At 43.7% G+C, this 14,856-nt stretch overlaps 2 protein-coding genes across 8 annotated transcripts in view; both read right to left on the minus strand.

Moving 5' to 3' along the window:
• LOC137532296 (NACHT, LRR and PYD domains-containing protein 3-like) overlaps positions 1-14,856 on the minus strand; it is a 784,203-nt gene that overhangs the window by 678,703 nt on the left and 90,644 nt on the right. The window lies entirely within an intron of this gene.
• LOC137532320 (uncharacterized) lies at positions 5,477-8,533 on the minus strand. Its single transcript, XM_068252735.1, has 2 exons — positions 7,101-8,533; positions 5,477-6,746 (listed from the first exon to the last, which is right to left on the minus strand). The coding sequence occupies exons 1-2, from the start codon at positions 7,437-7,439 to the stop codon at positions 5,703-5,705; spliced, it is 1,383 nt and encodes a 460-aa protein (XP_068108836.1). The 5' UTR covers positions 7,440-8,533; the 3' UTR covers positions 5,477-5,702.

Consider the following 14,856-nt stretch of genomic DNA (forward strand, 5'->3'; position numbering starts at 1 on the left):
CAAACGCACGCCAGTAATCTCAGCCAGAACTGCCTTTGTGTCCATCACAAAAGATGGTAATCTTTGTACTATATCTTTAATTTTGGACTCGACAAATTGAGCGACCCTCTCCAGAGGGCCATTGTTACCTGACAATATAGGGCGTCCAGGAGGATTTTTTATATTTTTATGAGTTTTTGGTAATATATAAAACGTAGGGATAGTATATACATCAACTTTAAAAAATGTCATTTCTCTCTCCAACAGGACTCCATCCAAATATCCCCATATTATTTTATCATTAATTTTATCTATTAATTCTTTAAATGGATTCTTGTATATTCTCTCATAGGTAAGTTTATCGCTCAATAGCCGTCTAATCTCTTTTTCATACATATCTTTACTCATTATCACTATGTTTCCTCCTTTGTCACTTCTCTTAATTTCTATTTCTTTATTGTTTTGTAACTCCTCCAAGGCTTTTCTCTCCATATTGTCAAGGTTATCTACCCCTCTTCTTTCCCAATTGATCATTTTTAGGTCCTCTGCAACTAGGTCCATAAACATGGCCGTGTATTTGTTACTGCTTAGTGCAGGCATGTAGTTAGATTTTGGGCGTAAATTAGTATGTTTGATTTTAATCATGTGGTAATTGATTATGCACTTGCTATGTAATTTTTGATAAATAAAATTTTGCAATTTTTCTATATATCTCAGCTCCCTATGATCTATGTTTGCTTAACCTTTTCCTAATAGGTGAGACAGAGAATTGATTAATTGGTTCGGGTTGATATCCCATGACAATTGGTGTGTTTTGAATTTATAGTGTAATTGTGGTTGATATCCCCATTTTTTGATTCTAAGCAAGATTAAAATGGCATATGTACCAGTCTTCGAGTTAGATTCTGATGAGCAGCAAGTCTATGATGAAATGCAGGTTGAAGTAGCTAATGAAGTCAAATTAAGTTTAGTATGTCTCTTCCGACAACACCAAAAAATATCCATTAAATTTGTCAAAAAAAGTGGGAAATCCTAGGGATGGACCGCTATATTGATACACAGATTATCCCCCGGGGAATCAGAGAGAGGGTAGCCCCAGCTGAACATCTACAGACCCTTCGAATGCTCCCAGAATGGGAAATTGAATGCAAATTGCATGGTATCCGTGTAATGAAAATTTTCGCCAAAGAAGAAAAAATACAATTTAAAGATGTAGAAAAAGAGCTCGAGATTAGTACTCTGAAGCTCAATGAATTCAAAAATGATCCTAATTTTGACGGTTTAAACACTAAACTTAAGAATATTATAGAAAAAGAAAATGAACGAATTAAAAATAATAAAGAAAATAAATTTTTGAGAGATGTTGAGGATTACAAACGTGGCGATATTTTTAATTTAAGTGGCCAAAAATATGGTTTAAGGAGAGGGAAAGGTAGAAGAGTCGGCTGGGGCAATACCTCTGAAGAGTCAGCAGGAGACTCCTCAGGACAGGAAAGTGGGGGGTCTGGAAAATCAGGGATCTTAAAAAAGTCAGGAAAGAATAGTTATAAGAATAGGAATAAAGATAGGAAGAAAAATAGGAAGAGAAACCCAAGAAATAGAAATAGGAATAAGGATAATGATGAATTCAGTGAAAATGATTATTTATTTAGACGGAAATTTAGAAGAAGAGGTAAGCGGGGGAAGAAGAGAAGGCATGCAAACACGGGGGAATCAGGCGAGAGTCAGCAATTGCTCCCGGTAACAAATTCAAGCTTTGATGTGATTAATTTGACTGATATACCTTTAAGTGAACCACAAATTAAGGTGTTGCAAAAGGGCCTATCATTTTGTCCTAAGCAAACTAGCTGTGAATTTGAGACGTATAAGGATGTTCAATTATTTCTAAGACGGGTTCTTCTAAAAAGAATGTACGCCACTACTCCTTCAGACGCCTCAATCGATAATCATGAATTGAATGTTGATACACTTTACTTGAGCGATCTTCTCTATGAGGTGGAACATGGGGAACCTCCCCCCGTTCTACATACTGATTTACGCCCAAAATCTAACTACATGCCTGCACTAAGCAGTAACAAATACACGGCCATGTTTATGGACCTAGTTGCAGAGGACCTAAAAATGATCAATTGGAAAAGAAGAGGGGTAGATAACCTTGACAATATGGAGAGAAAAGCCTTGGAGGAGTTACAAAACAATAAAGAAATAGAAATTAAGAGAAGTGACAAAGGAAGAAACGTAGTGATAATGAGTAAAGATATGTATGAAAAAGAGATTAGACGGCTATTGAGCGATAAACTTACCTATGAGAGAATATACAAGAATCCATTTAAAGAATTAATAGATAAAATTAATGATAAAATAATATGGGGATATTTGGATGGAGTCCTGTTGGAGAGAGAAATGAAATTTTTTAAAGTTGATGTACATACTATCCCTACGTTTTATATATTACCAAAAACTCATAATAATATAAAAAATCCTCCTGGACGCCCTATATTGTCAGGTAACAATGGCACTCTGGAGAGGGTCGCTCAATTTGTCGAGTCCAAAATTAAAGATATAGTTCAAAGATTACCATCTTTTGTGATGGACACAAAGGCAGTTCTGGTTGAGATTACTGGCGTGCGTTTGGAAAAAGATTGGCTGTTGGTGGGTCTGGACGTGGAGTCTCTCTTTACGTCCATCCCGCACCAAAAGGGCCTAGAAGCACTAAACTATTATCTGGGAAACAAATATGGAGATGTAACGATTGGTGTCAACACGCAGATAGAATCTGATTATTGGTGATCTGCAGAATCACCAGTAATACAGTTTAACACCAGATTATGGATGATCTGCAGAATCACCAATAATCCAGGTATGTCTAACCTCTGGACACCTGAGATATGAGTGTTTGGTGTAACAGTACCACTTTGAGTAAGGACCACCAGAGGAGCTGGAGGTTAGAAGAAGAAGGGAATTCACCCCAGACTGTGGGTGAATCCCTATAGCCTAAAGGCTCCCTAGGAGAGGGACCTAGGCTTGGTTGCAGGATGCCCTGCTGCTAAGATGAACAGACTTGCCCTAACTGGATGTGAGATCCTAGCTCTCTACACCCTGTAACCGTGCTAAAGTAATACAAGTACACAATGCTAGTCTTGGGTGTGAGGTCCGTAGTCACAACACCCTGGAACTAGTCTATAGCATAACATAGAATTACACAGTATCCTAGGCTTGGGTGTGAGGTCCATAGTCACAACACCCTGGAACTAGTCTATAGCATAACGTAGCAATGACACAGTATCCTAGGCTTGGGTGTGAGGTCCGTAGTCACAACACCCTGGAACTAGTCTATAGCATAACGTAGCAATGACACAGTATCCTAGGCTTGGGTGTGAGGTCCGTAGTCACAACACCCTGGAACTAGTCTATAGCATAACATAACAATGCGAGAATAATCTAGCTCAGTGTGAATTCCCAGGCCCTCCTGGTTACAACACACTGTGGGATCTGACTGAGGTCTGTGTGCCAACACATAGCATTCACAACGGCAGACAACGTGAGACTGAGGGACGAGTGGTTATATAGTGCAGCGCTGATCAGCGCCGCCCAGTCCCCTCCAGCCAATCTGCATACATCCTGAGATCAGCTGACCAAGGGAGTCAGCTGATTCCTCTCTGCTTCCCATAAAGCTTCTGTCTCTCCGCGCGCGCGTGTATTCCTCAGCCTATGTGCACAGGAAGGCTGCACTACATCAGACACATGTCGCCGCGCGTAAACCGCCGGGCTGGACGCGGAACTAGCCGCCACGCCGTCAGAGCACGTGGCGGCTTTTCCGCAATCCTTCACAGGAGATCGGCAAGAGCATTCTGAATATGTTATGGACATGATGAAATTAATACTAAATTACAATTACTTTGAATTTAAAGGGGAACTATACAGACAGAAAAAGGGCGTAGCTATGGGGGCGCCCTGCTCCCCGTCCTACGCATGCCTACACTTCGGCTTCTGGGAGGAGGTCGTGGTTGGGGGTATGTGTGGGTACCGGGAGCACGTCGCCCTCTGGCTTAGGTATGTGGACGACATACTTGTTGTCTGGAAAGGTACTGAAAGCCAATTACGAGAATTTGTTGATGAATTGAACAACAACGATAGAAATATATTTTTGACTTATACCGTCAGTGATTTAGAGATTTCATTCTTGGATCTGAAGATCAAGAAAGTTGGGAACTCGTTGGTCACAAGCACATTCCGTAAGGAGACTGCAGGTAACACCTTGTTAGCTGCCAAAAGTGCACACTTGCCGTCACAAAAATGGGCTGTACCTACTGGACAGTTCATGCGGTTGCGACGCAACTGTAGTGAAATTGAAGACTTTAAAATTGAAGCAGAGGACCTTAAAAGACTAGATTACTTACCGGTAATGTCTTTTCTGGTAATCCGAAGGACAGCACCCTGAGAAGATGTCCACTCCCACATTCACTGGACAGGACCGCACTAAAGAATTTGCATAGTTAGGCAGTATAAAAGGCAGCATTTCACATACCACATCAGTTATAAAAAAAGACAAGACACCAAATGATGCTTCAATATAAATTTTTTATTTACATGGGTGGGCGTCAACGGGTGCTGTCCTTCGGATTACCAGAAAAGACATTACCGGTAAGTAATCTAGTCTTTCTCTGGACATCCTCGGACAGCACCCTGAGAAGATAAACAAGAACCTGATATCTAGGGAGGGATAACTGCCTGTAAAACCTTTCTGCCAAAGGCTAAATCTCTACTAGCAGATACGTCTAGCTTATAATGTTTAGCAAAAGTGTTTGAAGAAGACCAGGTAGCTGCTCGGCAAATCTGCTCAATACTGGCTCCTGCCCTCTCTGCCCAAGAAGTTGACATCGATCTCGTGGAGTGAGCTTTGATGGATGCTGGCACTCTCTTATTCTGCACGCTGTAGGCCAGGGAAATGGCCTGTCTTAACCATCGTGCTATGGTAGCTTTTGAAGCTTGCCTTCCTCTGTTTGGTCCTGAATGAAGGACAAACATCGCCCTAGACCTTCTCCAACTGTTAGTGACCTCCATATACTGTAAGATACAGCGTCTAACATCAACAGCCTGCAACTTCCTTTCCTTGTCATTTGAAGGATTTGGACAAAAGGAAGGTAAGTAAATCTCCTGTGACCGGTGAAAATCCGAGACCACTTTTGGTAGAAAGGTAGGGTCCATCTTTAAAGTGATGTGATCGTCTGAAACAATGCAGTATGGTTCATCAATCGACAAGGCCTGGATCTCGTTTACACGCCTTGCAGAACAAATTGCTAGTAGAAACACTGCCTTCAAAGTAAGGTTTTTCTCCGATATTTCTGATAATGGCTCAAAGGGATGTAATGAAAATGCCTGTAACACTGTGTTTAAATCCCAAGGTGGGGTCCTTATTCTCTGTTTTGGTTTCAACCTACACGTTGCATGGAAGAACTGAATTATAAAGCGATCTTCTGACAATTTTTTCTCCAAGAATACACTTAATGCAGCCGTCTGTACTTTTAATGTGCTGATGCTTAGGCCCATTGCGAATCCTGCCTGTAAAAACTCTAATACAGAGGATATCAAAGTTCTTGAGACCCCTTTCCTTGAGCACCAATCAGAATAAGTTCTCCAAGCCTTCGCATACATTTTTCTAGTTACCTCCTTTCTGCTGCAAATCAAAGTTTTTATAAGTTCTTCTGAAAATCCCTTTTGTTTCAGGAGTGTCCATTCAGGTTCCACGCTGTTAGCTTGAACATGGTCAGCTGTGGATGGAAGAACGGGCCCTGAGATAGTAAGTCTGGTCTGTTCGGTAATATCCAGGGATCCTCTACAGCTAACCTTTTCAGCAGCGAAAACCAAGGTCTTTTTGGCCAAAAAGGAGTTATCAATATCGCTCTGACCTTCTCCTGCATTATTTTGTTCAGTACTTTCGGAATCACTGTAATTGGTGGAAAGGCATAGACCAGAGGAAACTCCCACTTGATTGAGAAGGCATCTATGACCTTTGAGTTGTCCTCCCGAGAGAGGGAACAGAACTGAGGGCATTTGTTGTTGTGCTTGGAAGCAAATAAGTCTATGTCTGGACTGCCCCATTTCTGCAGAATCTCTTGAAACACTTCCTGGTGAAGGCTCCACTCGTCCTGTAACAAAGTCTCCCGACTGAGGAAATCTGCCATGCAATTTCGAGAACCTTTCAAATGTATAGCTTTTAGAGAACAAGTCCATAGTTCCGCCCAGGACATTATCCTTTGAGTCTGACTCCAAAGGGAAGCACTCCTGGTACCCCCCTGCCTGTTCAGGTATGCCACTACTGAAGAATTGTTTGTCTGGATCAACACATGTTTCATCTGGAGGAATGAGGAGAAATGTTCTAGAGCCAATCTGACTGCTTCCAACTCTCTGTTGTTCGATGGCATGCTGCTTAGAGTTTGAGACCATAGACCCTGGGCTGGCATATTCTTGAAGTGTGCCCCCCACCCTATTGCACTTGCATCTGTTGTCAGAATGCATTCTGTTGGAAAGTTCCAGAGACGGCCTGTCGAGAGATGTACTTGTTCCTTCCACCAGTCCAAAGAAAGCTTCACCTTGGGAGGGATCAGTACCCTGTCGTCTAGAGAAGACTTCTTCTTGTTCCATACCCTCAGGATCCATACCTGGAGTTGCCTTGAATGAAACTGTCCCCAAACCATAGTCATGAAGGCAGAAGTCATGAGCCCCAGAAGTGACATAGCTTCTCTTATTGTTGTGGTCTGAGCACTCTGAAAGGAAAGAATACAATTGATTAATCTTTGACCCTTATCAACAGGCAGAAAAACTTTCTGAACAGAAGAATTAATCGTAAGGCCTAAATAATTCATGACTTTTGAAGGTTGAAGACAAGATTTCTCCCAGTTCATGAGCCAACCTAATGACTCCAGAAAGTTAATTGTATAGCTCAACTGATATGAAACGGACTCTGTAGAAGGGCCCCATATCAGCAGGTCATCTAAGTATGATATAACCTGAATAGATCGTATTCTAAGCACTGACAGAACTTCTGCCATTATCTTAGTAAATAACCATGGTGCTGATGATAACCCAAATGGTAAAGAAGTGAACTGGTAATGTCTTACCTCCCCTGCAGTCCTGATGGCAAATCTCAGAAACCTCTGTGATCTCAGACTCATGGGGATGTGTAAGTATGCATCTCTGAGGTCTAGGGACACCATATAACAGTCTCTCTGTAGTAGGTTCACTACTGTCCTCATATTGTCCATTCGAAATCTTTTGTATAAGATGAATCTGTTCAATGACTTTAGATTTATGATGAACCTGTAATCTCCTTTGGGTTTTTTGACTAGGAAGACAGGGGAGTAGAAGCCTGCATGCATGTGAGAGGCGGGTACCTGGCGTATCACCTTCTTCTCCAGTAGGGAGGCAATCGATTCCATCAGTGCCTTCTGAACAATCATATCCTTTGGGTGGGGGGTTACACAAAATCTTGAATGAGGAATCCTTACAAACTCCAGATCGTATCCCTCTAATACAATCGATCTTATCCATTTGTTCTGGAAATGTTCCTGCCAAGTCTCGAAAAAATGCGTGATCCTTCCTCCTACTGGAATTATGGCGTCATTGTTGCTTTGGCGTTGTAACTGAGCTGGAGGGATTAAGTAGGAAATTTGATCTGGCTCTTGGACCTTTTGCTGTATTCCATCTTCCTCTACCACTTCCTGTAGAGGTATTGCTTTGCTTCTTCTGGTTACGAAAGGATCTCTGGAAACGAAAAGTTTTCCTCTTAATTGGGAAATTTTTCTTCCTATCTGATGATCTGTCAAGGGTCTCCTCCAACTTGCTACCAAACAAAAGGTTTCCCTCACACGGAATGCCACATAAACGTGATTTTGATGATGAATCTCCCTGCCATGTTCTTAGCCAAACCGCACGTCTTGTAGAATTTACTAATGCTGATGTCCTAGCTGACAGCCTTACAGATTCATCTGCTGCATCAGAAAGATAATTTACTACTAGAAACAAGGTAGGGAATGCTTTCAAGATCTCCTCTCTTGGCGTATCTCCTGCTATATGCATATGAAGTTGTTCTAACCAGATTTTTAAGCAACGTGCCATGGCTGTGGATGCAACAGCAGGTTTAAACCCTGTAGTAGATGACTCCCATGCTCTACGCAATAAGTTGTCCATCTTTTTATCCATGATATCTTTTAAAACACCTGAGTCCTCAAACAGGAGGTCTGAACTTCTAGACATTCTAGAAATTGAGGGATCCAGCTTCGGAACTGGACCCCAAAATTTCTGATCCTCAAGTCTAAAAGGATATCTTCTAGCTAACGATTTTGGCCAAAATACTCTCCTTTCTGGTACATTCCATTCTTTGTCTATCATCTCCTTAAGGTTCTCATGAACCGGAATGAAGGTTGATTGTACCACTGACAGGCTTTCATACATTTTATCCATAGCAGACAATTCCTTATGTTCGGCTTTAACACCCATAGTAATATGCATTGTAGACAGTAACTTATCCAAGTCATCAACAGCAAAAGCAAACTTTGCAGATTTCAATGCCTTTTCCTTTTCTTCCTCCGAATCAATAAAACTACCCTCAAAAGATGAATCCTTCACCTCTCCCTCAGAGAGATCTGATACTTCCTCCTCTCTATCAAGCTTCCTTTTCTTAGATGGATGTTGCGTTTTATCAGAAGTAACCTCTGTAGGTGCTGAAGGAAGGGGAGGGGTAGGAGGGGGAGGAGAGGTGTGGGTAGCCACTCCTTTGAAAGCTTGAAAGGTAGATGATAGTTCAGATTTCATCCATCCCACAAACTCCTTTAATACCCCAGAAGATTCTTGCTTCACAACCTTATCAGCACATTTCTGACATAAAGATTTTGAAGATATAGGAATCCTAGTGGAACAAATTGAACATCTCTTTGTATCAGTTTTCTGTTCTGCTTTCTTATGTTTTTCTCCTTTATCTCTTGGATTGGGCTGTATAAGAGAAGGAGAGAGAACAAAACAGAAAAAAAGGCCCCTCAGTAAAATATACTAATATAGTATATAAAATATAAATGTAAAGCAATCCCACCAGCAGGATTAGTTTACCAGAGAGGAATTGGAACCTTGCTCCGCAGCCTGAGAGGAGGATCCAGCAGCCTGCTCCATGGTCAGCCGATTCACACTGGAGGCTGAAAACCAGGAGCCTTAAATACCCACAAGCCCACCCAGCCAAAACGCCCCCTGTGCAGCCGAAAGAGGTGCCTACCTACAACCATTGCCGTCCGCAAGTTCCGTAGGACGCTGACAGGCTTCCTGAGCCCGCAATGGCGCTCGGCGTTCCCCTCCTGGCTGCCTCACATGACCCGATCAGCTGACAGAGGGCGAGTAAACCGGAACTTCCGGTTTCCGCGTGTGCGCGCGCTCTGGGCGGGCTTCCGTAGCGTCTGGCGTCTATGCTGCGGAAAGCTCCCCACCTTAGACCAGCCTGGCTTACGGTATTCCTGGCAGCCTTCTGGCAGCAGCCCCTGCTCCCTGGCATGGAAAGCCTCAGACGTTTCGACGAAGTGCATCCTGCGTGGACAGGACAAAAAACTGATGTGGTATGTGAAATGCTGCCTTTTATACTGCCTAACTATGCAAATTCTTTAGTGCGGTCCTGTCCAGTGAATGTGGGAGTGGACATCTTCTCAGGGTGCTGTCCGAGGATGTCCAGAGAAACTAGATTGTTAGCTAGAGGGTACCCTAGACATATTATTAATAGAGCCTATCATAAGGCTCTTTCAAAGAGGCGTTCTGAATTGCAGGGCTGTGGAGTCGGTCCAAAAATCCACCGACTCCGACTCCGACTCCTCAGTTTAGGATTCCACCGACTCCGACTCCTCGACTCCGACTCCTCTAATTTGCATATTACAATGTTGTTGATTAAAAGTATGTAACATGAAATCCGTCTCTTAACTGCCAAAGCTTAGGAATTTTACAAGACAACTGAAGTGAGAAGGATATGTAGACTACTATATTTATTCCCTTTAGACTAAAACTAGTCCTTGGTAAGAGTACTCGTAAAAGGGACAAACCGGAATAAAGAACATCTATCAGGCCCTAGGCAATGTAAGTGTGGGTACATGTAAGAGTGATGTGCAGGTACTCTGCAGGGGAATGAGGAGATTGTAAACATACAACACCTCTGTGTTCAATGTGCACAGCATTCTCGGTGGATTCCCTGCAGCTCTGCGGGGAGAGTATAGTACTACTGTGTAACAAAGTAAACCTGAGACAGATGAAATTAAAGTTTTGTACATACCTGGGGCTTCCTCCAGCCGCCTTCAGGATAATCAGTCCCTCGTTGTCCTCCTCCACCACCTGGATCTTCTGCTATGAGTCCAGGTACTTGAGCCAGTCGGGCGTAGTGCGCATGCACACACTCCGCCGCCAGGAGCATACTACACCTGTGCAGCACTATTGCGCAGGTGCAGAATGTTCCTGGCTGTGGGAGCGGCATGTGGCCGGACAGCGCTGACTGGCTGAATTACCAGGACTCAAAGCAGAAGATCCGGGTGGTGGAGGACAGCGAGGGACTGATTAGCCTGAAGGGGGCTAGAGGAAGCCCCAGGTATGTATAAAACTTTACTTTTCATCCTTTTTAGGTACCCTTTAATTTGTAGTCACCAAACCAAATTTTAACAACATATCAAATTATTTGATTTCATCAGCAAAGAGAGTGCATACATTTGCATAAATCAGCATCAATGCAGAATTATTTCCATCTCATTGACCATCTCTATTAGTGACACTACACATCAGGCTTTATTCTTACAGCATAGATGTTATTTAGTATACATAAGAGATTCCTGTGTACACATCATATATACAGTCACAATCAGATATGTATATTTGACCTTAAAAATACGGCGACTGCTTTATTGAAGCAGCACAAGTAACTCATTTTGATTGGTTTATTTCATTTTTGTGGACTAAGCACAGCTATTACTGTATGTATACGTTATTTTTAATGACTATTATCTGAGAAATAGAACATTTTATCATATTTTCTATTTTAATTACAGTTACAAATTCATTAGGAGTCGGAGTCGGTGCATTTTTTCCCGACTCCGACTCCAGGCACCCAAAATTGCCCGACTCCACGACTCCGACTCCACAGCCCTGCTGAATTGTTATCCAAAAAATCAAACATTAGGGGGGCCAATAACGATCCAGATGTGTTCAGAATTGTGACCACCTACGGATCTCACTATAACGAAATTAAAAATATACTTTCTAAACATTGGCATCTGTTAGGCAGAGATCCAATTATTAGAGAATTGGTAGGAGAATACCCTCATATTGCAGCAAGGCGTGGTAGGAATCTTTCGGATGTGCTTGTGAGCAGTGAGTTTAAACCAAAAAAATCGACCAGGATTGGTGAGGAGAAATAAAAAGGGAATGTTTCGCTATTGTAACTGCTCTATGTGTCCATATATGGAAAAGGGAGATGTTTTTCCTAATTATGATGGTTCAGAAACCTTTAAGATTAAAGAATATATAGATTGCGGTACAGACAAAGTAGTGTACCAGTTGAGGTGCAGCTGCAATAAAATCTATATTGGTAAAACATACAGACCTATGAGAGATAGGATACAGGAACATGTCAACAACATTAAATCCGGCTGTGAAAAAAGCCCAGTGGCAATGCACTTTAAAATGTTTCATAATTCAGACCCTAGATTCCTAAAAGCAAAAGGAATTTATAAATTGAATATAAGCCCAAGCAGAGGTGATTTTGACTGTCAGTTATTGAAAAAAGAATCATTCTGGATTTATAAATGTGGCTCTATGCAGCCAAAAGGCATGAACTGTGATATGAATCTAAAAGTATTCCTTTAAAAATGGTTTGGGAGTTCCAGTATTCTCCTATCTGAACTGTTCCACCTGCCTCTTTCAAAAATAGCCACTAGATGGAGTCTGTTTGTCTCATAATCAGCATAGTCAGTATCTACGCTATACGCAAGGGAGTGGGCGGCATCTATCAGATGAATATAAGTATGAGATGTACTCTGCTTCCGTCCATGCACGTCTGAAGAAGCCTATTGGCGAAACACGTCACGTGCTCTGTGACGTCATCCCGCCACCTCTGTGGCTGCAGCGATTCACCCTAGCCTCCGCCCCTCTTTTTTAGTTTGGCCGGACTCCCGGGCGTCCCGCAGATGCGGCGGCTGGACAGGACCGCCGCAGAAGATTGTTCCAATATGAACTTTGTTGTGCTGCTGACCTAGTCCCTGGTTTATCTGCTAGGGCACGCGAGTAACTGCTACATTGATCGGAATGATCTCATCAAAGTTTGATATAAGGAAAGTGCCGGCTTACTATTGCTTTGCTATCTGCTGAATGCTATATGCCTAAATCACGCTCTGGTGGTAGTTTAAGGCCAACAAGGTTGTGTAGCTAGATGCTACATGTAATGGGGGTGTTTCCAGTGAATCTTTATGTGGATGAGAGGCAATACAATTCAATGTGAATATAGGGTGAATTGAAGATATTGCTCTATGAATGAATGGATGACGCTCTATAGCCTATCATATCTGAAATTAAAGGGGCCTGAAGATTATTAATGCATGCATATACCGGGACAATAGGTGCACCTGCAAGTTATGCTGCCCGCAATTAATTGGTCTGGTTTATGATTAGGGCTATGGAATCGTGAGTTTTAATTGATTTTAATCATGTGGTAATTGATTATGCACTTGCTATGTAATTTTTGATAAATAAAATTTTGCAATTTTTCTATATATCTCAGCTCCCTATGATCTATGTTTGCTTAACCTTTTCCTAATAGGTGAGACAGAGATTTGATTAATTGGTTCGGGTTGATATCCCATGATAATTGGTGTGTTTTGAATGTCCTCAGGTACACTGCAGTGTCCCCCCAATCCCACAGAATGTCCCCAGGTGCCCTGCAGCATCCTCCCATCCTATAGAATGTCCCCAGGTGCCCTGCAGTGTCCTCCCAACCTATAGAATGTCCCCAGGTGCCCTGCAGTGTCCTCCCATCCTATAGACTGTCCCCAGGTGCCCTGCAGTGTCTTCCCATTCTATAGAATGTCCCCAGGTGCCCTGCCGTGTCCTCCCATCCTATAGAATGTCCCCAAGTACACTGCAGTGTCCCCCCATCCCACAGAATGTCCCCAGGTGTCCTGCAGTGTCCTCCCATCCTGTAGAATGTTCCCAGGTGCCCTGCAGTGTCCTCCCATCCTACAGAATGTCCCCAGGTGCCCTGCAGTGTCCTCCCATCCTATAGAATGTCCCCAGGTGCCCTGCAGTGTGCTCCCATACTATAGAATGTCCCCAGGTGCCCTGCAGTATCCTCCCATCCTATAGAATGTCCCCAGGTGCCCTGCAGTGTCCTCCCATCCCATAGAATGTTCCCAGGTGCCCTGCAGTGTCCTCACACCTACAGAATCTTCCTAGGTGCCCTGCAGTGTCCTCCCATCCTATAGAATGTCCCCAGGTGCCCTGCAGTATCCTCCCATCCTATAGAATGTCCCCAGGTGCCCTGCAGTGTCCTCCCATCCTATAGAATGTCCCCAGGTGCACTGCAGTATCCTCCCATCCTATAGAATGTCCCCAGGTGCCCTGTAGTGTCCTCCCATTCCATAGAATGTTCCCAGGTGCCCTGCAGTGTCCTCACACCTACAGAATCTTCCTAGGTGCCCTGCAGTGTCCCTCCCATCCTATAGAATGTCCCCAGGTGCCCTGCAGTATCCTCCCATCCTATAGAATGTCCCCAGGTGCCCTGCAGTGTCCTCCCATCCCATAGAATGTTCCCAGGTGCCCTGCAGTGTCCTCACACCTACAGAATCTTCCTAGATGCCCTGCAGTGTCCTCCCATCCTATAGAATGTCCCCAGGTGCCCTGCAGTATCCTCCCATCCTATAGAATGTCCCCAGGTGCCCTGCAGTGTCCTCCCATCCTATAGAATGTCCCCAGGTGCACTGCAGTATCCTCCCATCCTATAGAATGTCCCCAGGTGCCCTGCAATGCCCTCCCATCCCATAGAATGTTCCCAGGTGCCCTGCAGTGTCCTCACACCTACAGAATCTTCCTAGGTGCCCTACATTGTAATTCCAATTCCTGTTCCCTTTGCTGCAGTTTACCATTTAGCCTCAGACCCTGAGGGAATCCTGAAGGCATTCAGCACTGCAGGCAAAATAACTGATAACTTGATTTCATGGGAGGCAGCTACAAGATGATTTAGCAGATCCAAGATCTGCAACCCACGTTAAATTCCCCCCCCCACCTTCGAAGCGAGTACTCTCTCTCCAGCTGGGAGATACAGAACTACACAACATTCAAGTTGATGGAACAGCATCTGAACTCTTTATTCACAAACTAGTAGACCCACTCCGTTTAAAAACGGGCTGTAGGTCTTTTTCCCGCGCAACCGCCGCATGCCGGGCACGCACCCGCCCACCTCGCTCGTCCTCCCAGCTCCCTGGTCCCAGCTGTCAGTTACTGCGCACATGTGCAGTAACAAAAAACCTGGGACACAGGGACAGCTGGCTGCTGGACGCAGCGACAGTGAGGTTTTATTATGTAGGATAAATCTTATATACACTGATGATGGAGAAAAATAGATTGAGCTGGAGTGAACATGTGAAAAGACAACACTTGTAGAGGTAGAATTGGTTACAAGTGTTCATTTTCAATACACCAGGTTCTTAAAGTGACTCCGAGCTCAACTAAAAAATAAAAGTTGTACTCACCAGGGGCTTTCTCCAGCCCAGTGCTGGTCGGGAGGTCCCACGCCGGCGTCCTGGCTCCTCTTCTTCACCCCGCTCCGGAATGGCTGACAGGCCGCAGCCCGGGCGACACTCTCCCGAGTGT

Source organism: Hyperolius riggenbachi, chromosome 1 (genome assembly GCF_040937935.1).
Source record: "Hyperolius riggenbachi isolate aHypRig1 chromosome 1, aHypRig1.pri, whole genome shotgun sequence".
NCBI classification, from domain to species: domain Eukaryota; kingdom Metazoa; phylum Chordata; class Amphibia; order Anura; family Hyperoliidae; genus Hyperolius; species Hyperolius riggenbachi.

Excerpts from the sequence above, each read along its gene's own strand:
- LOC137532320 (XM_068252735.1), bottom strand. The coding sequence starts at position 7,439 with ATGATTGTTCAGAAGGCACTGATGGAATCGATTGCCTCCCTACTGGAG. Across the intron at positions 6,747-7,100 it reads CCATCAGGACTGCAGGGGAG|AGTGCTCAGACCACAACAAT; the intron begins GTAAGACATTAC and ends CTTTCCTTTCAG.